Source organism: Nerophis lumbriciformis, linkage group LG06 (assembly GCF_033978685.3).
Source record: "Nerophis lumbriciformis linkage group LG06, RoL_Nlum_v2.1, whole genome shotgun sequence".
NCBI classification, from domain to species: Eukaryota; Metazoa; Chordata; class Actinopteri; order Syngnathiformes; family Syngnathidae; genus Nerophis; species Nerophis lumbriciformis.
Window position 1 is genome coordinate 2,779,020 of NC_084553.2, and position 24,840 is coordinate 2,803,859.

Consider the following 24,840-nt stretch of genomic DNA (forward strand, 5'->3'; position numbering starts at 1 on the left):
CCATGCTGCGTACCCTTAGAACATGTCTATGGTCGCCAGGAAAGGGTTGGAAAACGTTAGCAAAACGACGACATTGTTGCTGGGTTTGTTCTCTTCTCTGTAAATATAAGGTATCAATATTTCGCGTGAGAGAAGATGATTCATGTCAGGACAAACTCGTCTCACAGAACGCCGAAGCTTCTCAGGTTAGCTTAGCTTGCTAGCTGCTAAGAAAGAGACAAAGCAGAAGTGATTGACACGTCGCTAAAGTGTGCGTGTAAAGTGTTGTGATTGTGTGAAAATGTGCAAAGTAGAAATGCTGAGAGTGTTGGTGAAGCAGCGACTAACTGCTGCTGTGGAAGAAATATTTGTAGTGTTAGAAAGAACGATAGCAGAATACGAGGAGGAACTTTCTAGAACAAAAGAGGAGAACGAGCGACAACGTCAACTACTGGACGCTCTTTTCAACAAACATCAACAAACAGGTTTGTTTACTTCTTTACTCTAAAATGTGGACTGACTTTATATTTGATCATGGCAACTGTTCCTTAAACGCCTTTTCTTTACGTGTTTACTCATGAACAAGAACACTTTAGACGTCTATGATACACCAATATTTGGAGAGAAAATATGCATTCATTGGGTTTATTTCATCGGGAAAATTATGTTGGATGAACACATCTTACATTCTACAACATTTTGGTCAGGGCTAATTGAATTAGGGGGAAAACAGCCCAAAATGTGTAAAAATGCCGAAAATGATCAAAATTCCACAAGTCCCGCGAGGAGCCAGAATGGCCAAAATGTCAAAAAAATAGACCCAGGAATGACGCACAGGGAAGCAGGGAAGAAAAGGGGGAAAACAGCCATAAATGTGGAAAAATGTCGAAAATGATCAAAAATACCTAGCCAAAACGCCGAAAAAGTTGAAAATGATAAAAAATACCTAGCCAAAATGCCCAAAATGATAAAAAAATACCTAGCCAAAATATCAAAAATACACCCAAGAATGACGCACAGGGAAGCAGGGAAGAAAAGGGGGTAAACGGCCATAAATGTGAAAAATTGCCGAAAATTATGAAAAATACCTAGCCAAAATGCCAAAAATTATGAAAAATACCTAGCCAAAATGCCCAAAATGATGAAAAATACCTAGCCAAAATGCCAAAAATTATGAAAAATATCTAGCCAAAATGCCCAAAATGATTTAAAAAAATACCTAGCCAAAATGTCAAAAATACACCCAAGAATGACGCACAGGGAAGCGAAGAAGAAAAGGGGGTAAACGGCCATAAATGTGAAAAAATGCCGAAAATGATAAAAAATAACTAGCCAAAATGCCAAAAATTATAACAAATACCTAGCCAAAATGCCCAAAATTATTAAAAAAAAATACCTAGCCAAAATGCCCAAAACGATAATAAATACCTAGCCAAAATGCCCAAAATGTCAAAAATACACCCAGGATTGACGCACAGGGAAGCGGGGAAGAAAAGGGCGAAAACGGCCATAAATGTGAAAAAATGCCAATTATTATCAAAAATACCTAGCCAAAATGCTAAAAATGCCCATGTGGCTAAGTGTGCGTGTAAAGTGTTGTGATTGTGTGAAAATGTGCAAAGCAGAAATGCTGAGAGTGTTGGTGAAGCAGCGACTAACTGCTGCTGTGGAAGAAATATTTGTAGTGTTAGAAAGAACGATAGCAGAATACGAGGAGGAACTTTCTAGAACAAAAGAGGAGAACGAGCGACAACGTCAACTACTGGACGCTCTTTTCAACAAACATCAACAAACAGGTTTGTTTACTTCTTTACTCTCTCAGTGAAATAGTGTAACTCACACAATGAGTTGTCTGAGAGGTTCCCTTGCTTGAGGATCAAAGATGGATGACTGTGATATAAAAATAGTGTTCATGTATGAGATCTAAAGCTGCCAATTATGGCCAAAATAATAATTAAGATTATTGTAATCAATATTGAAATCATGATTACTGATTGTTAGGTAAAGCAGTGTTGGGGTGTGCACGTAATACCATCATGTCATTTGTAATGTCTAATAAAAAGACTATAGATAAACATGATCCATACATCTAAAGACACATATTACGTTTTTTTAATTCTTTAACAAAATTTTTTTTAAATAATAATAATATAATAATAATAAAATAAAGAAATAATGAACATCTTTAATCCAGCGGGTGTGGCAGGGAGGCGCTGCAGCCTTCAAATTTAGCACAATGAGTCTCGCGACCCCAAAAGGGACAAGCGGTAGGAAATGGATGGATGGAGTCTCCTAGCACAGTGTTTTTCAACCACTGTGCCGCGGCACAACAGTGTGCCGTGAGATACAGTCTGGTTGTCATGACTCGATCTTGGGTGTTTGCTTTTCCGGGATGCAACGGAAAGTTGGCTCGGGCGAGACGGGAATGAAGGTACCGTATTTTCCGCACTATAAGGCGCACCTAAAAACCACACATTTTCTCAAAAGCTGACAGTGCGCCTTATAACCCGGTGCGCTTTATATATGGATAAATATTAAGATTCATTTTCATAAAGTTTCGGTCTCGCAACTTCGGTAAACAGCCGCCATCTTTTTTCCCGGTAGAACAGGAAGCGCTTCTTCTTCTACGCAAGCAACCGCCAAGGTAAGCACCTGCCCCCATAGAACAGGAAGCGCTTCTTCTTCTACTGTAAGCAACCACCCGCCCGCGTAGAAGAAGAAAAAGCGCGCGGATATTACCGTACGTCTCATTTCCTTTGTGTGTTTACATCTGTAAAGACCACAAAATGGCTCCTACTAAGCGACAGGTATCCGGTTCATGAAAAGACGCAATCTCTCCATCCGCACACGGATTACTATTTCACAGCAACTGATATTCCTGTGAACCGCACTGTGGATACAACGGGAGCACGTACGGTGAATATTCGCACCACAGGGAATGAGAAGTCATCCTTCACTGTGGTTCTAGCTTGCCATGCTAATGGCCAGAAACTTCCACCCATGGTGATATTCAAAAGGAAGACCTTGCCAAAAGAGACCTTTCCAGCCGGCGTCATCATAAAAGCTAACTCGAAGGGATGGATGAAGAAAAGATGAGCGAGTGGTTAAGGTAAGTTTAAGTTTACGCGAAGAGGCCGGGTGGCTTTTTTCACGCAGCTCTGTCCATGTTGATATACGACTCCATGCGCGCCCACATCACGCTGGTTTTAATATATTATTAAAGTTTGACTGACCTATCTGACTGTTTTTTTGACATTCCTTTAGCGCAGTTAGATGCGGCTTATAACACGGGGCGGCTTATAGGTGGACAAAGTTTTGAAATATGCCGTTCATTGAAGGCGCGGCTTATAACCCAGGGCGCCTTATGGTGTGGAAAATACGGTACATGATTTATTAATACATCAAAAAAAAAGTACAAACGAAAAGCGCGCACAGTGGCGGAGAATAAACTATGAAACCAAAAGACTATAGCAAAAAAGTACAAACGAAAAAACGCGCACAATGGCGGAGAACAAACTATGAAACCAAAAAGACTATAAACATGGAACAAAAACTTACTTGGCTTGGACAAAAATAGTTGCTTGAGGAATGGACATGGAAAGAATGGACAGAGCATAAATGTGGTGAGGTCGTCAGAAAGACAAACTGAAAAACACTGAACTTAAATACTACAGCAGGGCCGGCCCGTGGCATAGGCCGTATAGGCAAATGCTAAGGGCGCCGTCCATCAGGGGGCGCCACGCCAGTGCCACAAATGTTGGAGAAAAAAAAAAAAGTTGGTACTATTATTTCAAAATACAAAAAATAATCCCTCGTTAATTAAAATGCAAAGTAAAGCCTATATAATAGAAATATTATTTGTTACAACATTACGCCCCCCCCCCCCCCCCCCCCCACGGTGCACCCCCTCCCTTCCCGTATCATGACTCTTTTTGGACGTCACCACATCAAAAAATCAACACAAGATGTCAAAACGGCCAAAACTGTCAGGTGCCCAGGGAAGAAAAAAGAGAAAAGAAGGAGAAACGAGAAAAAGACAGAGGTAGCAGGTAGGTAACGTTAGCCTACATGAAATTATTTGTCTGTTACAGAATGTGATAGTAACCTGGCTTTTTAGCATTAAGCTAATGTAACATGATTCGGCAATTGCAGTTCTGTTTTAACGTCGGGTTAATTGTGGAGGGGGCTAAATTGTTATGGAAAATAATAATGTAACGTTAGGTAATTACAGTACTCCCACCTTACATTCCTCAGGGACATTTGTATTAGATCTTTTAAGCAGGTGTTTTTTGTTTACATTGTTATTGCCTTCTGGTTAGCTAATGTTTGCCCTGCAGGTAATAGTCACTTTTCCACCCCTTTATATATTAGGTATAGTTGTAAGCCTAGTTGTTAAAGTGCACATCATTAATGTTAATTAAGCAATATGTATGTAAAAAATATTGTATTTCATATATTCATTTTTTATTTTTTGCATTCATTTATTTATTCATATTTTTTTTAATCTTGTTAACTATTCTGATTGTTAATTTGCTTTCTTTAAGTAAAAAAAAGGTCAAAGACAAAGCTATTCGGTTTCTTGTGAGTATATACACTTCACTGCCGCCACCTAAAATCTTGCCTAGGGCGCCAGATTGGTTAGGGCCGGGCCTGTACTACAGACATGATTAACGAAAACAGGTGCGTGACTCAAGACGTGAAACAGGTGCGTGACGTGACAGGTGAAAACTAATGGGTTGCTATGGTGACAATCAAGAGTGCACAATGAGTCCAAACGTGGAACAGGTGAAACTAATGGGGTAATCATGGAAACAAGACAAGGGAGTGAAAAGACAGAAACTAAAGAGTCCTATAACTAAACAAAACATGATTACACAGACATGACACTGGTGTGCCGTGGGAGATGATCTAATTTCACCTACTTGGGTTAAAAATATTTTTTGCAAAGCAGTAATTATAGTCTGCAAATGATGTGTTGTTGTTGAGTGTCGGTGCTGTCTAGAGCTCGGCAGAGTAACCGTGTAATACTCTTCCATATCAGTAGGTGGCAGCCGGTAGCTAATTGCTTTGTAGATGTGGGAAACAGCGGAAGGTAGCAAGCAGGTAAAAAGGTATCTAATGCTTAAACCAAAAATAAAGAAAAGGTGAGTGCCCCTAAGAAAAGGCATTGAAACTTAGGGAAGGCTATGCAGAACCAAACTAAAACTGAACTTGCTACGAAGTAAACAAAAACAGAATGCTGGACGACAGCAAAGACTTACTGTGGAGCAAAGACGGCGTCCACAAAGTACAACCGAACATGACATGACAACAATGTCCCCACATCGAAGGATAAAAACAACTGAAATCTTCTTGATTGCTAAAACAAAGTAGATGCGGGAAATATCGCTCAAAGGAAGACATGAAACTGCAACAGGAAAATACCAACAAAACAGGAAAAGCCACCAAAATAGGAGCGCAAGACAAGAAGTAAAACACGACACAGGAAAACAGCAAAAACACAAGTCAGGGTGTGATGTGACAGGTGGTGACAGTACACCTACTTTGAGACAAGAGCTATAGTGATGCATGCTTGGTTATGCTTTAAAGTCATATCCAACAATTGTGACTTTTTACTGTCAACTGAGTTTTTGTTTTTGAATGATTTGTGCTGGTGGTGTGCCTCCGCATTTTTTCAACGCAAAAAATGTGCCTTGGCTCAAAAAAGGTTGAAAAACACTGTCCTAGCCAACAAAGTAGTGAATGCTACCACATTCTTTTTGGATTTACTGAGAGAGAATGACAGAAGGGCTACACCAAATAGTCAGTTTCGAGGATTCTATTTAATCTTTTCGCCAATGACCAAAGACCAAGTATTAATTAAAGCTGCAAGCAGCATTGGTCGGGCCCGCGTATTTGGCAGGTGCTAGTCCTAAGTGTCCCAATACTTTTGTCAAGTTTTAGTCCCAAGTGTCCCAATACTTTTTTCTACTTTTAGTCTGAAGTGTCCCAAGACTTTTGTCTAGTGTACCTACCTTGTCTGCATTGTGTGGGCACGTTGGTGCTTCCTGCTTTTAAGCAGCCATCTTAAAAAAAAAAACAGCGCAGCGGTTCTTTGAAGGCTCATAAAATCAAAACCGGAGCAGTTAGAAAAATTATTTCGATAACTTTTATTTGGAAGGGTTCAATCTCTCTCCTGTGTTATTTTGAAGCTGATACGACAAACGCGCTCAGAGGAGATAATGTTTGAAGAGAAGTGACCGGTTTATAAAAAAAAATTGTTTTGAAGGGGAAATTGCAAACTTCCTGTTGATTTTTGCAGAGGGTTGTCAATCTATGAAATGTAGGTCTAAGTGAGACCTACATAGAGGTTTTTGTTTCATGTCTCTCTGATCTTCCCAGTGGGAGTTACAGGCAGTTTTGTCTTTTTTTCCCCCCGAGTTGCAGTTTTGTCGCCGTTTTATTAAAAAATTGCGCTAGAGCGCAATTTTGAGATTTGGGGTTAGGTTTTTTTATTAGATCGCAATTTTTGCCAGTCCTGATGTGTGTGTTCAGTTTGGTGAGTTTTGGAGCATGTTAAAAGGGTGAAAATACAGCTCAAAGAGACAAAATTGACTGTTTTTAGTACTTTTTTGTCTTGAAGGGGGAATTGCCAACTTCCTGTTGATTTTTGCCCGAGGAAATTGATTAATGAAAAGTAGGTCTAAGTAAGACCTACATAGAGGTTTTTGTTTCATGTCTCTACAACATTCGTACTGGGAGTTATAAGCAGTTTTCTTTCTAGGGGGCGCTAGAGCGCAATTTTGAGTTTTGGGGTTTTGGTAAAAAGTTTTGCCGTATATTACTGATGTGTGTGTAAAATTTGGTGAGTTTTGAAGCATGCTAAGGGGGTCAAATTACAGCGCAAAGTTGCGGAAGAATAATAATAATAAAACCTTACAAATTCAATAGGTCCTTATGTCCCATTGCATAAGGACTCCCTTTGGGAGTCCTTATACAATGGGCCATGCGGGCCCTAAAAAAAAGGTCAGTCCTAGTGATGGGTTGATGAGGCGTCATGAAGCGTTTCGACACATTGCAAAACTGTATTGATACTGTGTCGATACTGTGTCACTAAATACTGACATCTGCTGGACATTAAAAATCCCTACAGGCAACCTATGGACCGACTCAACTGACACTGATTTGATGCCCTAGTACAGGGGTCACCAACCTTTTTGAAACCAAAAACTACTTCTTGGGTACTGATTAATGCCAAGGGCTACCAGTTTGATACACACTTAAATAAATAAATATATTGGCATTTGTAAGTTACACGTAAGTGTGATTTAAACAAGAATAGCTAAATAAATAAATGTATATATATAAAAAAAAATGGGTATTTGTCTGTCATTCCGCCGTACATTTTTTTTTCCTTTTACGGAAGGTTTTTTGTAGGGAATAAATGATGAAAAAAACACTTAATTGAACGGTTTAAAAGAGGAGAAAACAAGAAAAAATTTAAAATAAAATTTTGATACATAGTTTATCTTCAATTTCGACTCTTTATAATTCATAATTCAACCGACAAAAAGAAGAGAAAAACTAGCTTATTTTAATCTTTTTGAAAAAATAAAAAAAATAATTTATGGAACATCATTAGTAATTTTTCCTGATTAAGATACATTTTAGAATTTTGATGACATGTTTTAAATTGGTTAAAATCCAATCTGCACTTTGTTAGAATATTTAACAAATTGGACCAAGCTATATTTCTAACAAAGACAAATCAGTATTTCTTCTAGATTTTCCAGAACAAACATTTTTAAAGAAATTCAAAATACTTTGAAATAAGATTTAAATTTGATTCTACAGATTTTCTAGATTTGCCAGAATAATTGTTTTGAATTTTAATCATAGTAAGTTTGAAGAAATATTTCACAAATATTCTTCGTCGAAAAAACAGAAGCTAAAATATCTATTATTCTTTACAATAAAAAAATAAATAAATTTACTTGAACATTGATTTAAATTGTCAGGAAAGAAGAGGAAGAAATTTAAAAGGTAAAAAGGTATATTTGTTTCAAAATCCTAAAATCATTTTTAAGGTTGTATTTTTTCTCTAAAATTGTATTTCTAAAAGTAATAAGAAGCAAAGTAAAAAATAAATGAATTTATTTAAACAAGTGAAGACCCATCCATCCATCCATTTTCTACCGCTTATTCCAAGTGAAGACCAAGTCTTTAAAATATTTTCTTGGATTTTCAAATTCTATTTGAGTTTTGTCTCTTTTAGAATTAAAAATGTGGAGCAAAGCGAGACCAGCTTGCTAGTAAATAAATACAATTTAAAAAATAGAGGCAGCTCACTGGTAAGTGCTGCTCTTTGAGCTATTTTTAGAACAGGCCAGCGGGCGACTGATCTGGTCCTTACGGGCTACCTGGTGACCGCGGGCACCGCGTTGGTGACCCCTGCCCTAGTATATACAATAATATAAACCAAGTCATTGTATTTCATTTAGGATTATTGCATATCTTCATTTAAATAAAAATATATTTTTATCTTTTTTAGATACAGTCAATAAATAATGTGAACATGTATCATAACATGGAAATCTAAGAGAACGTGTTGTGGATGATTGTGGACTGGGAATTGTTTTAATTAAATTTTTTTACACATTTTTATTAAAAAAAAAAAAAAAAAAAAAAAAGTTTTTCCGACGTATTACATTTTAGACGATTTCTCTTCTTAGTTATTATTTCTCCGGCTGTAGAAAAGAGCCGCTCACAGGGCACAGAGGAGGCGTCAGTGCGACACAGTTCGCGTATCGATCACGTGACCAAAACAGCTCATGATGGGTCACGTGACTTTCTAAAAGCGGTACGCGCACCGACACAGGGTGTCGCTCTATGAGCTCGACGCATGCGCCGATGCATCGGTGTTGCCGGACCCATCACTAGTCAGTCCAATAACTGCACAGGGATGGACAAAGCCAAAACAAACTTATGAAGTTAGCTGCAGACAGCGATCACATAATACCGATATCCCATCATACATCTGAGCCAGTCGGACCTTGGTATGATAAGTACGATGTATTAGCTTGCATTGAACGAGGCAAATACAAGACTTATAGAGTTCCTCAGATAGGGTCACTCCCAAGTCCTCCTTCCAAAGTGACTTCATTGAATTCAGAGACTCAGGACGTAAATGAAAAATGTGATTGTAAATACGTCTAATTGATTCTTTTACATTCGGAAGTGGTGTTAAAAAAAAGCATCTAAAACTGTGTTAGTTTGTACATTTGGAAACCTAGGAAAAGTATTCCGGACAAAACAGCGGATCTGTATATTTCTACAGAAGTGTTGATTAGGGAGTGAAAATGTATCACAAAGTTGCTGCAAAGAAGCAAAAGTCTTGTAAATGTGTACATTATTAATGTTGTTGATCCTTGTCTTAAAAAGGCACTATCAACAAGAGAGGGAGGGAAAGCGTGATTAGCTGTGATGTGTGCAAGACTAGAAATACTCTGCAAGCCAAAATAACGCTTGAACTAAACCCAAATTCTGAATGAGGTCTTTGCGGCTAAAAAGGGAAAGTAGAAGAGTGGACGGGAAAGTGAACCAGAGCTTTAAGAGATACTGGTCTGGTTGTGTTTGCCTTCATATCCAGCCGTAACGGAGAAGGATCAAATGCTTTCATATTGCAGCCAATACTTAAAGGAGAACTGCACTTGTTTTGGAATCAGTCACAATCCTTATGTAAGACAAGAACACCTTTTTGTCTTTTTTTATGCATTCTGAATATTAAATAAATAATTGTGATCAAAAGAAGACTTACAATGGACCCCATGAAAGTGGCTCTATTGTACCCATAAAAGCCCTTAAAACATCCAAACACTTCAATTAAGGTTTTATATACATGATGTAAGTATACATGATGTAAGTATATATGTAGTATCTACTAACATTCATAATAACATGTAATATATACATGATGTAAGTATATATGTCATGTAGTAACATTCATAATAACATGTAATATATACATGATGTAAGTATATATGTCATGTAGTAACATTCATAATAACATGTAATATATACATGATGTAAGTATATATGTCATGTAGTAACATTCATAATAACATGTAATATATACATGATGTAAGTATATATGTCATGTAGTAACATTCATAATAACATGTAATATATACATGATGTAAGTATATATGTCATGTAGTAACATTCATAATAACATGTAATATATACATAATGTAAGTATATATGTCATGTAGTAACATTCATAATAACATGTAATATATACATGATGTATGTATATATGTCATGTAGTAACATTCATAATAACATGTAATATATACATGATGTAAGTATATATGTAGTATCTAGTAACATTCATAATAACATGTAATATATACATGATGTAAGTATATATGTCATGTAGTAACATTCATAATAACATGTAATATATACATGATGTAAGTATATATGTCATGTAGTAACATTCATAATAACATGTAATATATACATGATGTAAGTATATATGTCATGTAGTAACATTCATAATACCATGTAATATATACATGATGTAAGTATATATGTAGTATCTAGTAACATTCATAATAACATGTAATATATACATGATGTAAGTATATATGTCATGTAGTAACATTCATAATAACATGTGATATATACACAATGTAAGTATATATGTCATGTAGTAACATTCATAATAACATGTGATATATACATGATGTAAGTATATATGTCATGTAGTAACATTCATAATAACATGTCATATATACATGGTGTAAGTATATATGTCATGTAGTAACATTCATAATAACATGTAATATATACATGATGTAAGTATATATGTCATGTAGTAACATTCATAATACCATGTAATATATACATGATGTAAGTATATATGTAGTATCTAGTAACATTCATAATAACATGTAATATATACATGATGTAAGTATATATGTCATGTAGTAACATTCATAATAACATGTGATATATACACAATGTAAGTATATATGTCATGTAGTAACATTCATAATAACATGTGATATATACATGATGTAAGTATATATGTCATGTAGTAACATTCATAATAACATGTAATATATACATGGTGTAAGTATATATGTCATGTAGTAACATTCATAATAACATGTAATATATACATGATGTAAGTATATATGTCATGTAGTAACATTCATAATAACATGTAATATATACATGATGTAAGTATATATGTCATGTAGTGACATTCATAATAACATGTAATATATACATGATGTAAGTATATATGTCATGTAGTAACATTCACAATAACATGTAATACATACATGATGTAAGTATATTTGTAGTATCTAGTAACATTCATAATAACATGTAATATATACATGATGTAAGTATATATGTCATGTAGTAACATTCATAATAACATGTAATATATACATGATGTAAGTGTATATGTCATGTAGTAACATTCATAATAACATGTAATATATACATGATGTAAGTATGTATGTCATGTAGTAACATTCATAATAACATGTGATATATACACAATGTAAGTATATATGTCATGTAGTAACATTCATAATAACATGTGATATATATATGATGTAAGTATATATGTCATGTAGTAACATTCATAATAACATGTAATATATACATGGTGTAAGTATATATGTCATGTAGTAACATTCATAATAACATGTAATATATACATGATGTAAGTATATATGTCATGTAGTAACATTCATAATAACATATAATATATACATGATGTAAGTATATAAGTCATGTAGTAACATTCATAATAACATGTAATATATACATGATGTAAGTATATATGTCATGTAGTAACATTCACAATAACATGTAATACATACATGATGTAAGTATATATGTAGTATCTAGTAACATTCATAATAACATGTAATATATGCATGATGTAAGTATATATGTCATGTAGTAACATTCATAATAACATGTAATATATGCATGATGTAAGTATATATGTAGTATCTAGTAACATTCATAATAACATGTAATATATACATGATGTAAGTATATATGTCATGTAGTAACATTCATAATAACATGTAATATATACATGATGTAAGTGTATATGTCATGTAGTAACATTCATAATATGTAATATATACATGATGTAAGTATGTATGTCATGTAGTAACATTCATAATAACATGTGATATATACACAATGTAAGTATATATGTCATGTAGTAACATTCATAATAACATGTGATATATACATGATGTAAGTATATATGTCATGTAGTAACATTCATAATAACATGTAATATATACATGGTGTAAGTATATATGTCATGTAGTAACATTCATAATAACATGTAATATATACATGATGTAAGTATATAAGTCATGTAGTAACATTCATAATAACATGTAATATATACATGATGTAAGTATATATGTCATGTAGTAACATTCACAATAACATGTAATACATACATGATGTAAGTATATATGTAGTATCTAGTAACATTCATAATAACATGTAATATATGCATGATGTAAGTATATATGTCATGTAGTAACATTCATAATAACATGTAATATATACATGATGTAAGTATATATGTCATGTAGTAACATTCATAATAACATGTAATATATGCATGATGTAAGTATATATGTAGTATCTAGTAACATTCATAATAACATGTAATATATACATGATGTAAGTATATATGTCATGTAGTAACATTCATAATAACATGTAATATATACATGATGTAAGTATGTATGTCATGTAGTAACATTCATAATAACATGTAATATATACATGATGTAAGTATATATGTCATGTAGTAACATTCATAATAACATGTAATATATACATGATGTAAGTATATATGTCATGTAGTAACATTCATAATAACATGTAATATATACATGATGTAAGTATATATGTCATGTAGGTACATGAAGGTGGGTACATGATTTATTTTAAACACTAACAAACTACAAAACAGAAGCAAACAAAAGGCGCGCACAATGGCGGAGGTAAAAAACTTGGCGAATGAAAACAAAACTTGCTCTAAGGCAGAAACTGTGAACACGAAATAAAAACACTTACTGTGGCTTGATATGAGAGGATAGCAGGGTTAGAAAAGATATGGCACCAGGATGAACAACAGGAAATGAAAAGCTTAAATAACACAGACATGATTAACAACAAGTGCGTGACTCAAAACAGGTGCGTGACATGACAGGTGAAAACTAATGGGTTGCTATGGTGACAAACAAGAGTGCATAATGAGTCCAAACGTGGAACAGGTGAAACTAATGGGTGACCATGGAAACAAGACAAGGGAGTGAACAGCCAGAAACTAAAGAGTCAATAACTAAACAAAACAAAACATGACTAAAACAAAACATGATTACACAGACATGACAGATAGATAGATGGATGGATGGATGGATGGATGGATGGATGGATGGATGGATGGATGGATGGATGGATGGATGGATGGATGGATAGATGGATAGATAGATAGATAGATAGATAGATAGATAGATAGATAGATAGATAGATAGATAGATAGATAGATAGATAGATAGATAGATAGTACTTTATTGATTATTTCAGGAGAATTCCCTCAGGAAAATTAAAATTGAAATGAAGAATGACTCATAATCCTCGCAAAGAAAAGGGTTGGGGGGGGTGGAACCAAGCGTCTTTTCGTGTTCGTTCTCGCCACTTCCAGGTCTAAATTGGCTGTCAAAGTGTACCAACTTGTCGGAATACGTCTTCATCCTTCTACTATTCAAGTGAGAGGCATGATTTATGATCTACAATAAACTTTCACGAGCAAGGATGCAACTTAGCGCTCGATAATGTCAACTTAAGCACACAAGTTTATAAATTGTCCGTCTGCGTCAGTGCTTGTAATAACAAAATCACTAATATTCGGTTAATAGTCAAGTCACGACATGTAAATGGAGTATTGTTGGCGGTTCTTGGATGGTTATTTATTGGCTTTTATGGGCGGAATAGAGGACCTCCCACTGTAAGCTGACTTTTACAGACGTTTAATTATGAGTAGCTGGGAACGTCTGGCAGAGTCTCCTGTCAGAGAGAGTTTCAATTCCCACCTCCGGAAGAACTTTGAACATGTCACGAGGGAGGTGCTGGACATTGAGTCCGAGTGGACCATGTTCCGCACCTCTATTGTCGAGGCGGCTGATTGGAGCTGTGGCCGCAAGGTAGTTGGTGCCTGTCGTGGCGGTAATCCTAGAACCCGTTGGTGGACACCGGCGGTGAGGGATGCCGTCAAGCTGAAGAAGGAGTCCTATCGGGTTCTTTTGGCTCATGGGACTCCTGAGGCAGCGGACAGGTACCGACAGGCCAAGCGGTGTGCGGCTTCAGCAGTCGCGGAGGCAAAAACTCGGACATGGGAGGAGTTCGGGGAAGCCATGGAAAACGACTTCCGGACGGCTTCGAAGCGATTCTGGACCACCATCCGCCGCCTCAGGAAGGGGAAGCAGTGCACTACCAACACCGTGTATGGTGCGGATGGTGTTCTGCTGACCTCGACTGCGGAAGTTGTGGATCGGTGGAGGGAATACTTCGAAGACCTCCTCAATCCCACCAACACGTCTTCCTATGAGGAAGCAGTGCCTGGGGAATCTGTGGTGGGCTCTCCTATTTCTGGGGCTGAGGTTGCTGAGGTAGTTAAAAAGCTCCTCGGTGGCAAGGCCCCGGGGGTGGATGAGATCCGCCCGGAGTTCCTTAAGGCTCTGGATGCTGTAGGGCTGTCTTGGTTGACAAGACTCTGCAGCATCGCGTGGACATCGGGGGCAGTACCTCTGGATTGGCAGACCGGGGTGGTGGTTCCTCTCTTTAAAAAGGGGAACCGGAGGGTGTGTTCTAACTATCGTGGGATCACACTCCTCAGCCTTCCCGGTAAGGTCTATTCAGGTGTACTGGAGAGGAGGCTACGCCGGATAGTCCAACCTCGGATTCAGGAGGAACAGTGTGGTTTTCGTCCTGGTCGTGGAACTGTGGACCAGCTCTATACTCTCGGCAGGGTCCTTGAGGGTGCATGGGAGTTTGCCCAACCAGTCTACATGTGCTTTGTGGACTTGGAGAAGGCATTCGACCGTGTCCCTCGGGAAGTCCTGTGGGGAGTGCTCAGAGAGTATGGGGTTTCGGACTGTCTGATTGTGGCGGTCCGCTCCCTGTATGATCAGTGTCAGAGCTTGGTCCGCATTGCCGGCAGTAAGTCGGACACGTTTCCGGTGAGGGTTGGACTCCGCCAAGGCTGCCCTTTGTCACCCATTCTGTTCATAACTTTTATGGACAGAATTTCTAGGCGCAGTCAAGGCGTTGAGGGGATCCGGTTTAGTGGCTGCAGGATTAGGTCTCTGCTTTTTGCAGATGATTTGGTCCTGATGGCTTCATCTGGCCAGGATCTTCAGCTCTCACTGGATCGGTTCGCAGCTGAGTGTGAAGCGACTGGGATGAGAATCAGCACCTCCAAGTCCGAGTCCATGGTTCTCGCCCGGAAAAGGGTGGAGTGCCATCTCCGGGTTGGGGAGGAGATCTTGCCCCAAGTGGAGGAGTTCAAGTACCTCGGAGTCTTGTTCACGAGTGAGGGAAGAGTGGATGGTGAGATCGACAGGCGGATCGGTGCGGCGTCTTCAGTAATGCGGACGCTGTATCGATCCGTTGTGGTGAAGAAGGAGCTGAGCCGGAAGGCAAAGCTCTCAATTTACCGGTCGATCTACGTTCCCATCCTCACCTATGGTCATGAGCTTTGGGTTATGACCGAAAGGACAAGATCACGGGTACAAGCGGCCCAAATGAGTTTCCTCCGCCGGGTGGCGGGTCTCTCCCTTAGAGATAGGGTGAGAAGCTCTGTCATCCGGGGGGAGCTCAAAGTAAAGCCGCTGCTCCTCCACATCGAGAGGAGCCAGATGAGGTGGTTCAGGCATCTGGTCAGGATGCCACCCGAGCGCCTCCCTAAGGAGGTGTTTAGGGCACGTCCGACCGGTAGGAGGCCACGAGGAAGACCCAGGACACGTTGGGAAGACTATGTCTCCCGGCTGGCCTGGGAACGCCTCGGGATCCCCCGGGAGGAGCTGGACGAAGTGGCTGGGGAGAGGGAAGTCTGGGCTTCCCTGCTTAGGCTGCTGCCCCCGCGACCCGACCTCGGATAAGCGGAAGAAGATGGATGGATGGATGGATAATTATGAGTAAGAATGCATGGAGAAAAAAAATGTGTGGAGATGATGTTTCTTGGCAGCAGAATTTATAGCAAATATTTTACTTTTACCCAAGTTCAATTTGTAACCAGACACTTGTCCAAAAGTTTGGAGAGTACTTAAGGCTGATGGAGAGGTCCGAGACATACAGGAGGAGGCCATCTGTGTAGAGAGAGACCTTCACCTGTGCACTGTGCCTACATGTGCTTGTAATAAGCAGATTATTACGTATGTCTAGCTTGTGTGCTATTGTGTGCTTAGCTGTTGTTTAGCTGCTAACTGGACAGTGCAGTTATTATCAGTTCACTGTTAAATATTAGATTTAAAAAAATAAGATGGTATTATTAAACAAATGTAACATTTGTTACCACAGGAATAAAGTACAGGGTGTTGGTATGGTATCGGTTCAGATGTGAAAGGTAACCATTGTCAGGTTCAAACACTGATGACATCTACAAACCCCGTTTCCATATGAGTTGGGAAATTGTGTTAGATGTAAATATAAACGGAATACAATGATTTGCAAATCATTTTCAAGCCATATTCAATTGAATTGTCATGTCTGTGTAATCATGTTTAGTTTAGTTATAAGACTCTTTAGTTTCTGTCTTTTCACTCCCTTGTCTTGTCACCATAGTTACCCATTAGTTTCACCTGTCATGTCACGCACCTGTTTTGAGTCACGCACCTGTTGTTAATCATGTCTGTGTTATTTAAGCTTTTCATTTTCTGTTGTTCGTCCTGGAGTCATAGCCTTTCTCACCCTGCTATCCTCGCGTTTTCAAGCCCTGTTCACGGTCCCATGCCACAGTAAGTGTTTTGTTATTTTGTGTTCAGTTTCTGCCTTTGTGCAAGTTTTGTTTTCATTCGCCAAGTTTTTTACCTCCGCCAAAGTGCGCGCTTTTCGTTTATTCTTTGTTTGATAAATAAATCATGTACCCACCTTCAAGCCATGTCCGATCCAAATTCTCTTGCATCTTGGGAAAACAAAAACTCCACAGTCCAAGTCTTGACATGAATATGCTACAAAGACAACATATTTGATGTTCAAACTCATAAACATTTTTTTTTTTTTGGCAAATAATCATTAACTTTAGAATTTGATGGCAGCAACACGTGACAAAGAAGTTGGGAAAGGTGGCAATAAATACTGATAAAGTTGAGGAATGCTCATCAAACACTTATTTGGAACATCCCACAGGTGTGCAGGCTAATTGGGAACAGGTGGGTGCCATGATTGGGTATAAAAGTAGATTCCGTGAAATGCTCAGTCATTCACAAACAAGGACGGGGCGAGGGTCACGACTTTGTCAACAAATGCCTGAGCAAATTGTTGAACAGTTTAAGAAAAACCTTTCTCAAGCAGCTATTGCAAGGAATTTCAGGATTTCACCATCTACGCTCCGTAATATCATCAAAGGGTTCAGAGAATCTGGAGAAATCACTGCACGTAAGCAGCTAAGCCCGTGACCTTCCATCCCTCAGGCTGTACTGCATCAACAAGCGACATCGGTGTGTAAAGGATATCACCACATGGGGTCAGGAACACTTCAGAAACCCACTGTCAGTAACTACAGTTGGTCGCTACATCTGTAAGTGCAAGTTAAAACTCTACTATGCAAGGCAAAAACTGTGTATCAACAACACCCAGAAACGCCGTCGGCTTTGCTGGGCCTGAGCTCATCTAAGATGGACTGATACAAAGTGGAAAAGTGTTCTGTGGTCTGACGAGTCCACATTTCAAATTGTTTTTGGAAACTGTGTGTTATGGTTGGACTAAGGGGAGGTGACGGCAAACAGACACCAGGGGGCAGTATGTACAATTATTTATTATATATATATATTATATATTCAATATATATAATAATAACAAACAATACTAATATAAACTAAACTAATGAAATGGAGTGTGTGACAAAACCCTAGAGTGAGTGGTGTTAGACTATGTGTGTAGTTAGCTGTTGTGTATTACCGTTCTGTTGGATGAGGGAGCAGGCAAGTCCAAAGAGGGCAAGGCAAAAGGGGTCCAAGAGGCAGGCAGATGATCCGGGGCGAGAGTGAGGCGTCAGAATCCAGGGGCGAGAGAAAGGTCTAGGAACGAAGGAGGCAGTCAGAGTCCAGAGGGAGATCCAGGCGAAAGTGAGACGCACATCTCACTTTACAGGCGACGGAGGGTACTGCGGGGACACGGGAGAAGACAAGGGACAAATCAAGGCACGGAGAGGAAACATGAATCGAGCATAAAGCTTGTTGCTTACGGTACACCATGAGAAAACTAAGTTCCCGCGCCGATCCTTGGGTCCACTGGTCCTTTATTTAGCTTGCCCTCATCAGACCCAGGAGTGTAGATTGCCGGTGAGTGATTGCAGCTGGTGGCTGCTGCAGGGCGGGGACGCGCGCGGCGCGTCCCTAGATGTGCGCACCCGTGGGCGTGTCCCGAGGTGCGCACAGACGGATGAGCGGCGTTGGCAGGAGCCTGAGCCGTAACACTGTGGATGTCGTGTCCTCTGGACCAAAGAGGAAAAGAACCATCCGGATTGTTATAGGCACAAAGTGTAAAAGGCAGCATGTGTGATGGTATGGGGGTGTATTAGTGCCCAAGACATGTGTAACTTACACATCTGTGAAGGCACCATTAATGCTCAAAGGTACATACAGATTTTGGAGCAACATATGTTGCCATCCAAGCAACGTTACCATGGACGCCCCTGCTTATTTCAGCAGGACAATGCCAAGCCACGTGTTACATCAACGTGGCTTCATAGTAAAAGAGTGTGGGTACTAGACTGGCCTGCCTGTAGTCCAGACATTGAAAATGTGTGGCGCATTATGAAGCCTAAAATAGCAGAAGGGAGACCCCCGGACTGTTGAACAACTTAAGCTGTACATCAAGCAAGAATGAGAAAGAATTCCACTTGAGAAGCTTCAAAAATGTGTCTCCTCAGTTCCCAAACCTTTACTGAGTGTTGTTAAAAGGAAAGGCCATGTAACACAGTGGTGAACATGCCCTTTCCCAACTACTTTGTCACGTGTTGCAGCCATGAAATTCTAAGTTAATTATTATTTGCAAAAAAAAATAAAGTTTATGAGTTTGAACATCAAATATGTTGTCTTTGTAGCATATTCAACTGAATATGGCTTGAAAATGATTTGCAAATCATTGTATTCCGTTTATATTTACATCCAACACAATTTCCCAACTCATATGGAAACGGGGTTTTGTATTAAACAAAACAAGAAGCAAAGAATCAAACATAGACAGAATTAGATTTGGACTCAATTGAGGAGAGACGCCGTCAACCTGTAACCTCTTACAGTGTCTTAGCACGCTCTGACGAGAAAAGGTTTACGTCTCCTCCTTTATTTGGACACTCCCTGTTTACACGACGACATCTGCTTCCAAAGGAACGGGGAGTATGTAAACAGTCATTGTTTTCGGTCACATTAACACAAAAGACAAAGATGCCTCGGGCTTGGGCTGGTCCTGGCTTCAGCCTGGGCAGGTCTTGGATGACAATAGATAACCCATCCCGTCTCCTCTCATCGTACTCAATGGAATTTCCCAAGCCTTTGCTTGGTGCAACAAAGACAGCTCTCATCTAGGGCTGAAACGACGCGTCGACGTAGTCGACGTCATCGGTTACGTAAATACGTCGAGGACGTTTTTGTTCGTCGACGCGTCGCATATTTACGTCACACTGCCGTCATGGCGGAGCGCAAAGCAGACGATGCGAGCGGTGCGAGCGAGGGGAAAAAAGCACGCCAAAAGTCGTCAAAAGTGTGGGAGTATTTCAATAAACGGCCTAAGAAGAAACGCTACTTTTACTCCGCTACTTTTACTCCGCTACTTTTATCTACATTCAGCTCGCTACTTGCTACTAATTTTGATCCATCTGTTAATGCACGCTTTGTTTGTTTTGGTCTGTCAGACAGACCTTCATAGTGCCTGCCTTCCTGGTGACGTTCACTTCGTTCCACCAATCAGATGCAGTCACTGGTGACGTTGGACCAATCAAACAGAGCCAGGGGTCACATGACCTGACTGGCTCCAAGCTAACTTCGGGTGTTACCATTTAGTGGTCAATTGTACGGAATATGTACTGTACTGTGCAATCTACTAATAAAAGTTCCAATCAATCAATCAAAAGTGTGAAGGAAAAAAGACCCTTTTTTTATTTCAACCGTAAAGACTGACTGCACAGTTCCTGTCTTCACAATAAAAGTCCCGCTCCATCGCGCCTGCGCTTTCAAATAAGAGTCTCCGAAAGCCAGCGCAAACAAGCTAGCAAGCTACGGAGTTTGCCGCCAATGTATTTCTTGTAAAGTGTATAAAAACGAATATGGAAGCTGGACAAATAAGATGCCAAATAACAACCACTTTCATGTGGTATTAGACAGAAAGGAGGAACTTTTTTTCTCCTCCATTTGAAAACGTGGACGTTACCAGCACTGCTTCCTGATTACAATCAATGCAAGTCATCAGAATCAGGTAATACACCAACTTATATTCTTGTCTTCATGAAAGAAAGGAATCTATATGTTAAACATGCATGTATAATTATTAAAACACCTTTAACATGTAAACAAAAACGGCAAAATAAATAAATATAAATTATATACTGTATATATCAATGTATGTATATATATATATATATATATTTATATATATATATATATATATGTGTGTGTGTGTGTGTGTGTGTATATATATACACACATATATATATATATATATATATATATATATATATATATATATATATATATATATATATATATATGATATGTGTGTGTATGTTACTCAGTACTTGAGTAGTTTTTTCACAACATACTTTTTACTTTTACTCAAGTAAATATTTGGGTGACTACTCCTTACTTTTACTTGAGTAATAAATCTCTAAAGTAATAGTACTCTTACTTGAGTACAATTTCTGGCTACTCTACCCACCTCTGCTAATAATGTTGTTGTATGCACACTGTGTCGAGCGGAAATGGCCTATCATAGCAGCACAACGGCAGCGTTCTTGCCATCACCATCAACTAGTCAATCGTCCGCGTGAGTATACGTTGTCATCATTACACAAAAACATGAATGTGTCATTTGTATCTGCGTTGTAAATTCATAAACTAAAGCACCGTTTCGCTCTGAGAGGAGCGTTTGGCGTGCCTGTTCAGTGTTTACAAAGACGCGCTCCTCTTTAACGCTAACGTTAATTAGTTGTGCAAATACCTTTTACAACATTAACAATTACGTATACTATGTACAAACGAACAATTAACTTTCACTTTAATCATACTATCATTGTTGTGTTATTAAGCAAAATAAGCAAAAGTTTTACTTTTGTTGAAATGTTTACACTGTTGTTACAGAATATTTCCGTTTTGCACTTTTTTGAATTGGATGTTTATCTTTATTTTTGCACATTTTAAAGCAAAATAAGCAATACTTTTACTTTTGAAATGCTTATACTATTGCAGAATATTAAGATTTGCACTGGATGTTTACTTTTATATTTGCACATTAAAAGCAAATAAGCTACTTTTAATTTTGTTAAATGTTTACATTGTTACAGAATATTTTGTCATGTTGTCAATGTTGACTGAGTGGCCATACTTTTTTTTTTGTAAATAAAAGCCATGCCTTTTGAAAAAACTGGCCTACATTTATTTTTTTCATCTTCATTTTAAATAAAAAAAATAATCGGTAAAAGGAAAAATAATCTATAGATTAATCGAAAAAAATAATCTATAGATTAACCGATTAATCGAAAAAATAATCTATAGATTAATCGATAGAAAAATAATCGTTAGCTGCAGCCTTACTCTCATCTGTTCACTGGAACTCAGAGAACGGAAAGTTTTTTAGATAATTTACATAAACTTTTTCTGACACCCATCCCTATTCCTCAAGTGTGTGTTCCTCTTCTTGTGTCCCTGCAGACGTCAGCGAAGAACATCTTCTCCCTGAGCAGCAGGAATGCAACTCCAGCGTGGAACAGGAGGAGCCACACTCCCCCCACATTAAAGAGGAAGAGGAGGAACACACTATCAGTCAGGAGGGAGAGCATCTTGAAGGACTGGATGAGTTCCCAGTGATCGTGAAGAGTGAAGGCGATGAGGTCAAAGGTGAAAGTGAGGAGAAGAGAGAGGCGGAGCCTCCAAGCAGCAGCTCAAGTCAACACATGACAAGAGAAGGTGATGGAGACCACTGTGGAGGATCACAAGCAGACAAGATCTTAGCTCCACTATCAGATAGTGAGCACACAACGTCACACTCTCCTGACACTGATGATGAACACTCTAAAGCTGATAACTCTGAAAACTTCAAATGCTCTCAGTGCGACAACACTTTTAATCACAGTCACACTCTGAAAAAACACATGAGAAGTCACACTGGACAGAAACCATATTCCTGTCCAGTGTGCGACACACATTATAGTCACCACTCTGCACTGGTTCGACACATGAGTAAACATGCTGGTGAGAAACCTTTTACCTGCTCAGTTTGTTGTAAAACCTTCCTTTCGAAGAGGTCACTGACAGAACACACAAGAACGCACACTGGAGAGAAACCCTTTACATGCCAAGTGTGTGGTAAAGAATTCCATTTAAAGAGGTCTTTGACAGAACATACAAGGACACACACTGGTGAGAAGCCCTATCAATGCTCGATGTGTGATAGAAACTTCTCTCGAAGGTCACATCTGCAAACACACACACTAACACACACTGGAGAGAGACCTTTCACTTGCTCAGTTTGTGGGAAAGGTTTCTTTGTGAAGGGGGCTTTGACAGAACACACAAAAACACACACTAGAAAGAAACTTTTTACGTGCCAAGTGTGTGGTAAAGAATTCCTTTCGAAGGGGTCTTTGAGAGAACACACAAGAACACACACTGGGGAGAAACTCTTTAAGTGCCAAGTGTGTGGTAAAGAGTTCCTTTTGAAGAGGTCTTTGACAGAACATACAAGGACACACACCGGTGAAAAACCTTATAAATGCTCAGTTTGTGATCAAAACTTCTCTCTAAGGTCACGTTTGCTAACACACAAACGAACGCACACTGGCGAGAAACCTTTCACCTGCTCATTTTGCGGGAAAGGTTTCTTTGTGAAGAGGGATTTGACGGAACACACGAGAACACACACCGGAGAGAAACCGTACTCGTGTTCAGTGTGCGACTCGCATTTTTGTCACCACTCAGCGCTGACTCGACACATGAGGACTCACACTGACAAGAGACCTTTTATCTGCTCGGTGTGTGGTCAAGCTTTTCTTTCGATGGCGTCTTGGACAGAACACACGAGAACGCACAGTGGTGAGAAACCTTTCGCCTGCTCAGTCTGCGATCAAAGTTTTTCTGTGAAAGCAAATTTGAGGTCACACATGAGAACACACACTGGACAGACATGAGGTGGCAGATTGAAGCCACAAACGTATGTAAATATGGTTTTATATGATGTGTTGTGACGTAATAAACATTGTTATCAATCTAACTTCTTCCTGACATCAATCCATCCAATTTCTACCGCTTGTCCCTTTTGGGGTTGCGGGGGGTGCTGGAGCCTATGTCAGCTGCATTCGGGCGGAAGGCGGTGTACACCCTGGACAAGTCGCCACCTCATCACAGGGCCAACACAGATAGACTGAAAACATTCACACTCACATTCACACACTAGGGACCATTTAGTGTTGCCAATCAACCTATCCCCAGGGTTAGGGTTAGGGTTAGGGTTAGACATGTTTCATGCCATTGCTGCCTTCATTAGCAATAAACAAAATCTGTCTATTTGTACTGTTTTTTAAAGCAATCAACAGATTACCTGTAAAGAATCACTGGACAATTATGCGTGAAAAAATATCAAATTTTTGGCCACCTGAAAGGTCTATTTTCAGGGGCCGGGGTAAATATTCCACACCTGGGTCCAGTGACGTGCAGTGGGGGAAAAAAAAATGTAAAAAGAAAAACATTTTATTAAATTGTTATATGTATCCAGTGATTATACTATAAAGTTATTTTCCATTTAACTTCACCAGTTTTAGATTATTTGTATTTAAAATCGCTGAATTTTCACATTTGCCGTTCAAATACTGAGAAGAGACGGTGCGGTGATCAGCAGCCAGTTGAGGCACGTCACTCAGTGCCTCAACATGGATTGCGGACTCGGCTAACTGCTGGCCTGCTGTGCAGTGAGACCGTATTGCTATATGAATTATATTATACATTTCCATAGTTTAGTTAGCTGAGGTATATAATGTACAGTGTATTTTGTCAACAACTGTATGTGTGTAACGTATTTCTTGTGCTGAGCGATCAAAAAACGGCTGCAAAAGACGCACTGGCTGAGGCTCGCAGTAATCCCGCCTCCTGCATCCCCGCCGTAGAATTGTTATATCAACTAAAGCCCACACTTAAACTTTCCACGTGCAAGATTGAATCTATTTAAAAAAGTTATTTCATAAGAAGCCAAAAAGTGCAAAAACAATAATGTTCGTGTTGGAGGAGTTGTGAATGACTGCAGGGCCACAACATTAGGTACACCTGCAGACTGCAGGTGTACCTAATTCACAACTCCTCCAACACGAACATTATTGTTTTTGCACTTTTTGGC

At 38.8% G+C, this 24,840-nt stretch overlaps 1 protein-coding gene across 1 annotated transcript; it reads left to right on the forward strand.

Annotated features, from left to right (window-relative positions):
- Nucleotides 1-24,162, forward strand: LOC133608413 (uncharacterized). The gene is made up of 2 exons (XM_061963626.1): nt 1-1,775; nt 22,167-24,162. The coding sequence occupies exons 1-2, from the start codon at nt 1,535-1,537 to the stop codon at nt 23,639-23,641; spliced, it is 1,716 nt and encodes a 571-aa protein (XP_061819610.1). The 5' UTR covers nt 1-1,534; the 3' UTR covers nt 23,642-24,162.
- The last annotated feature ends 678 nt before the right edge of the window (nt 24,163-24,840 follow it).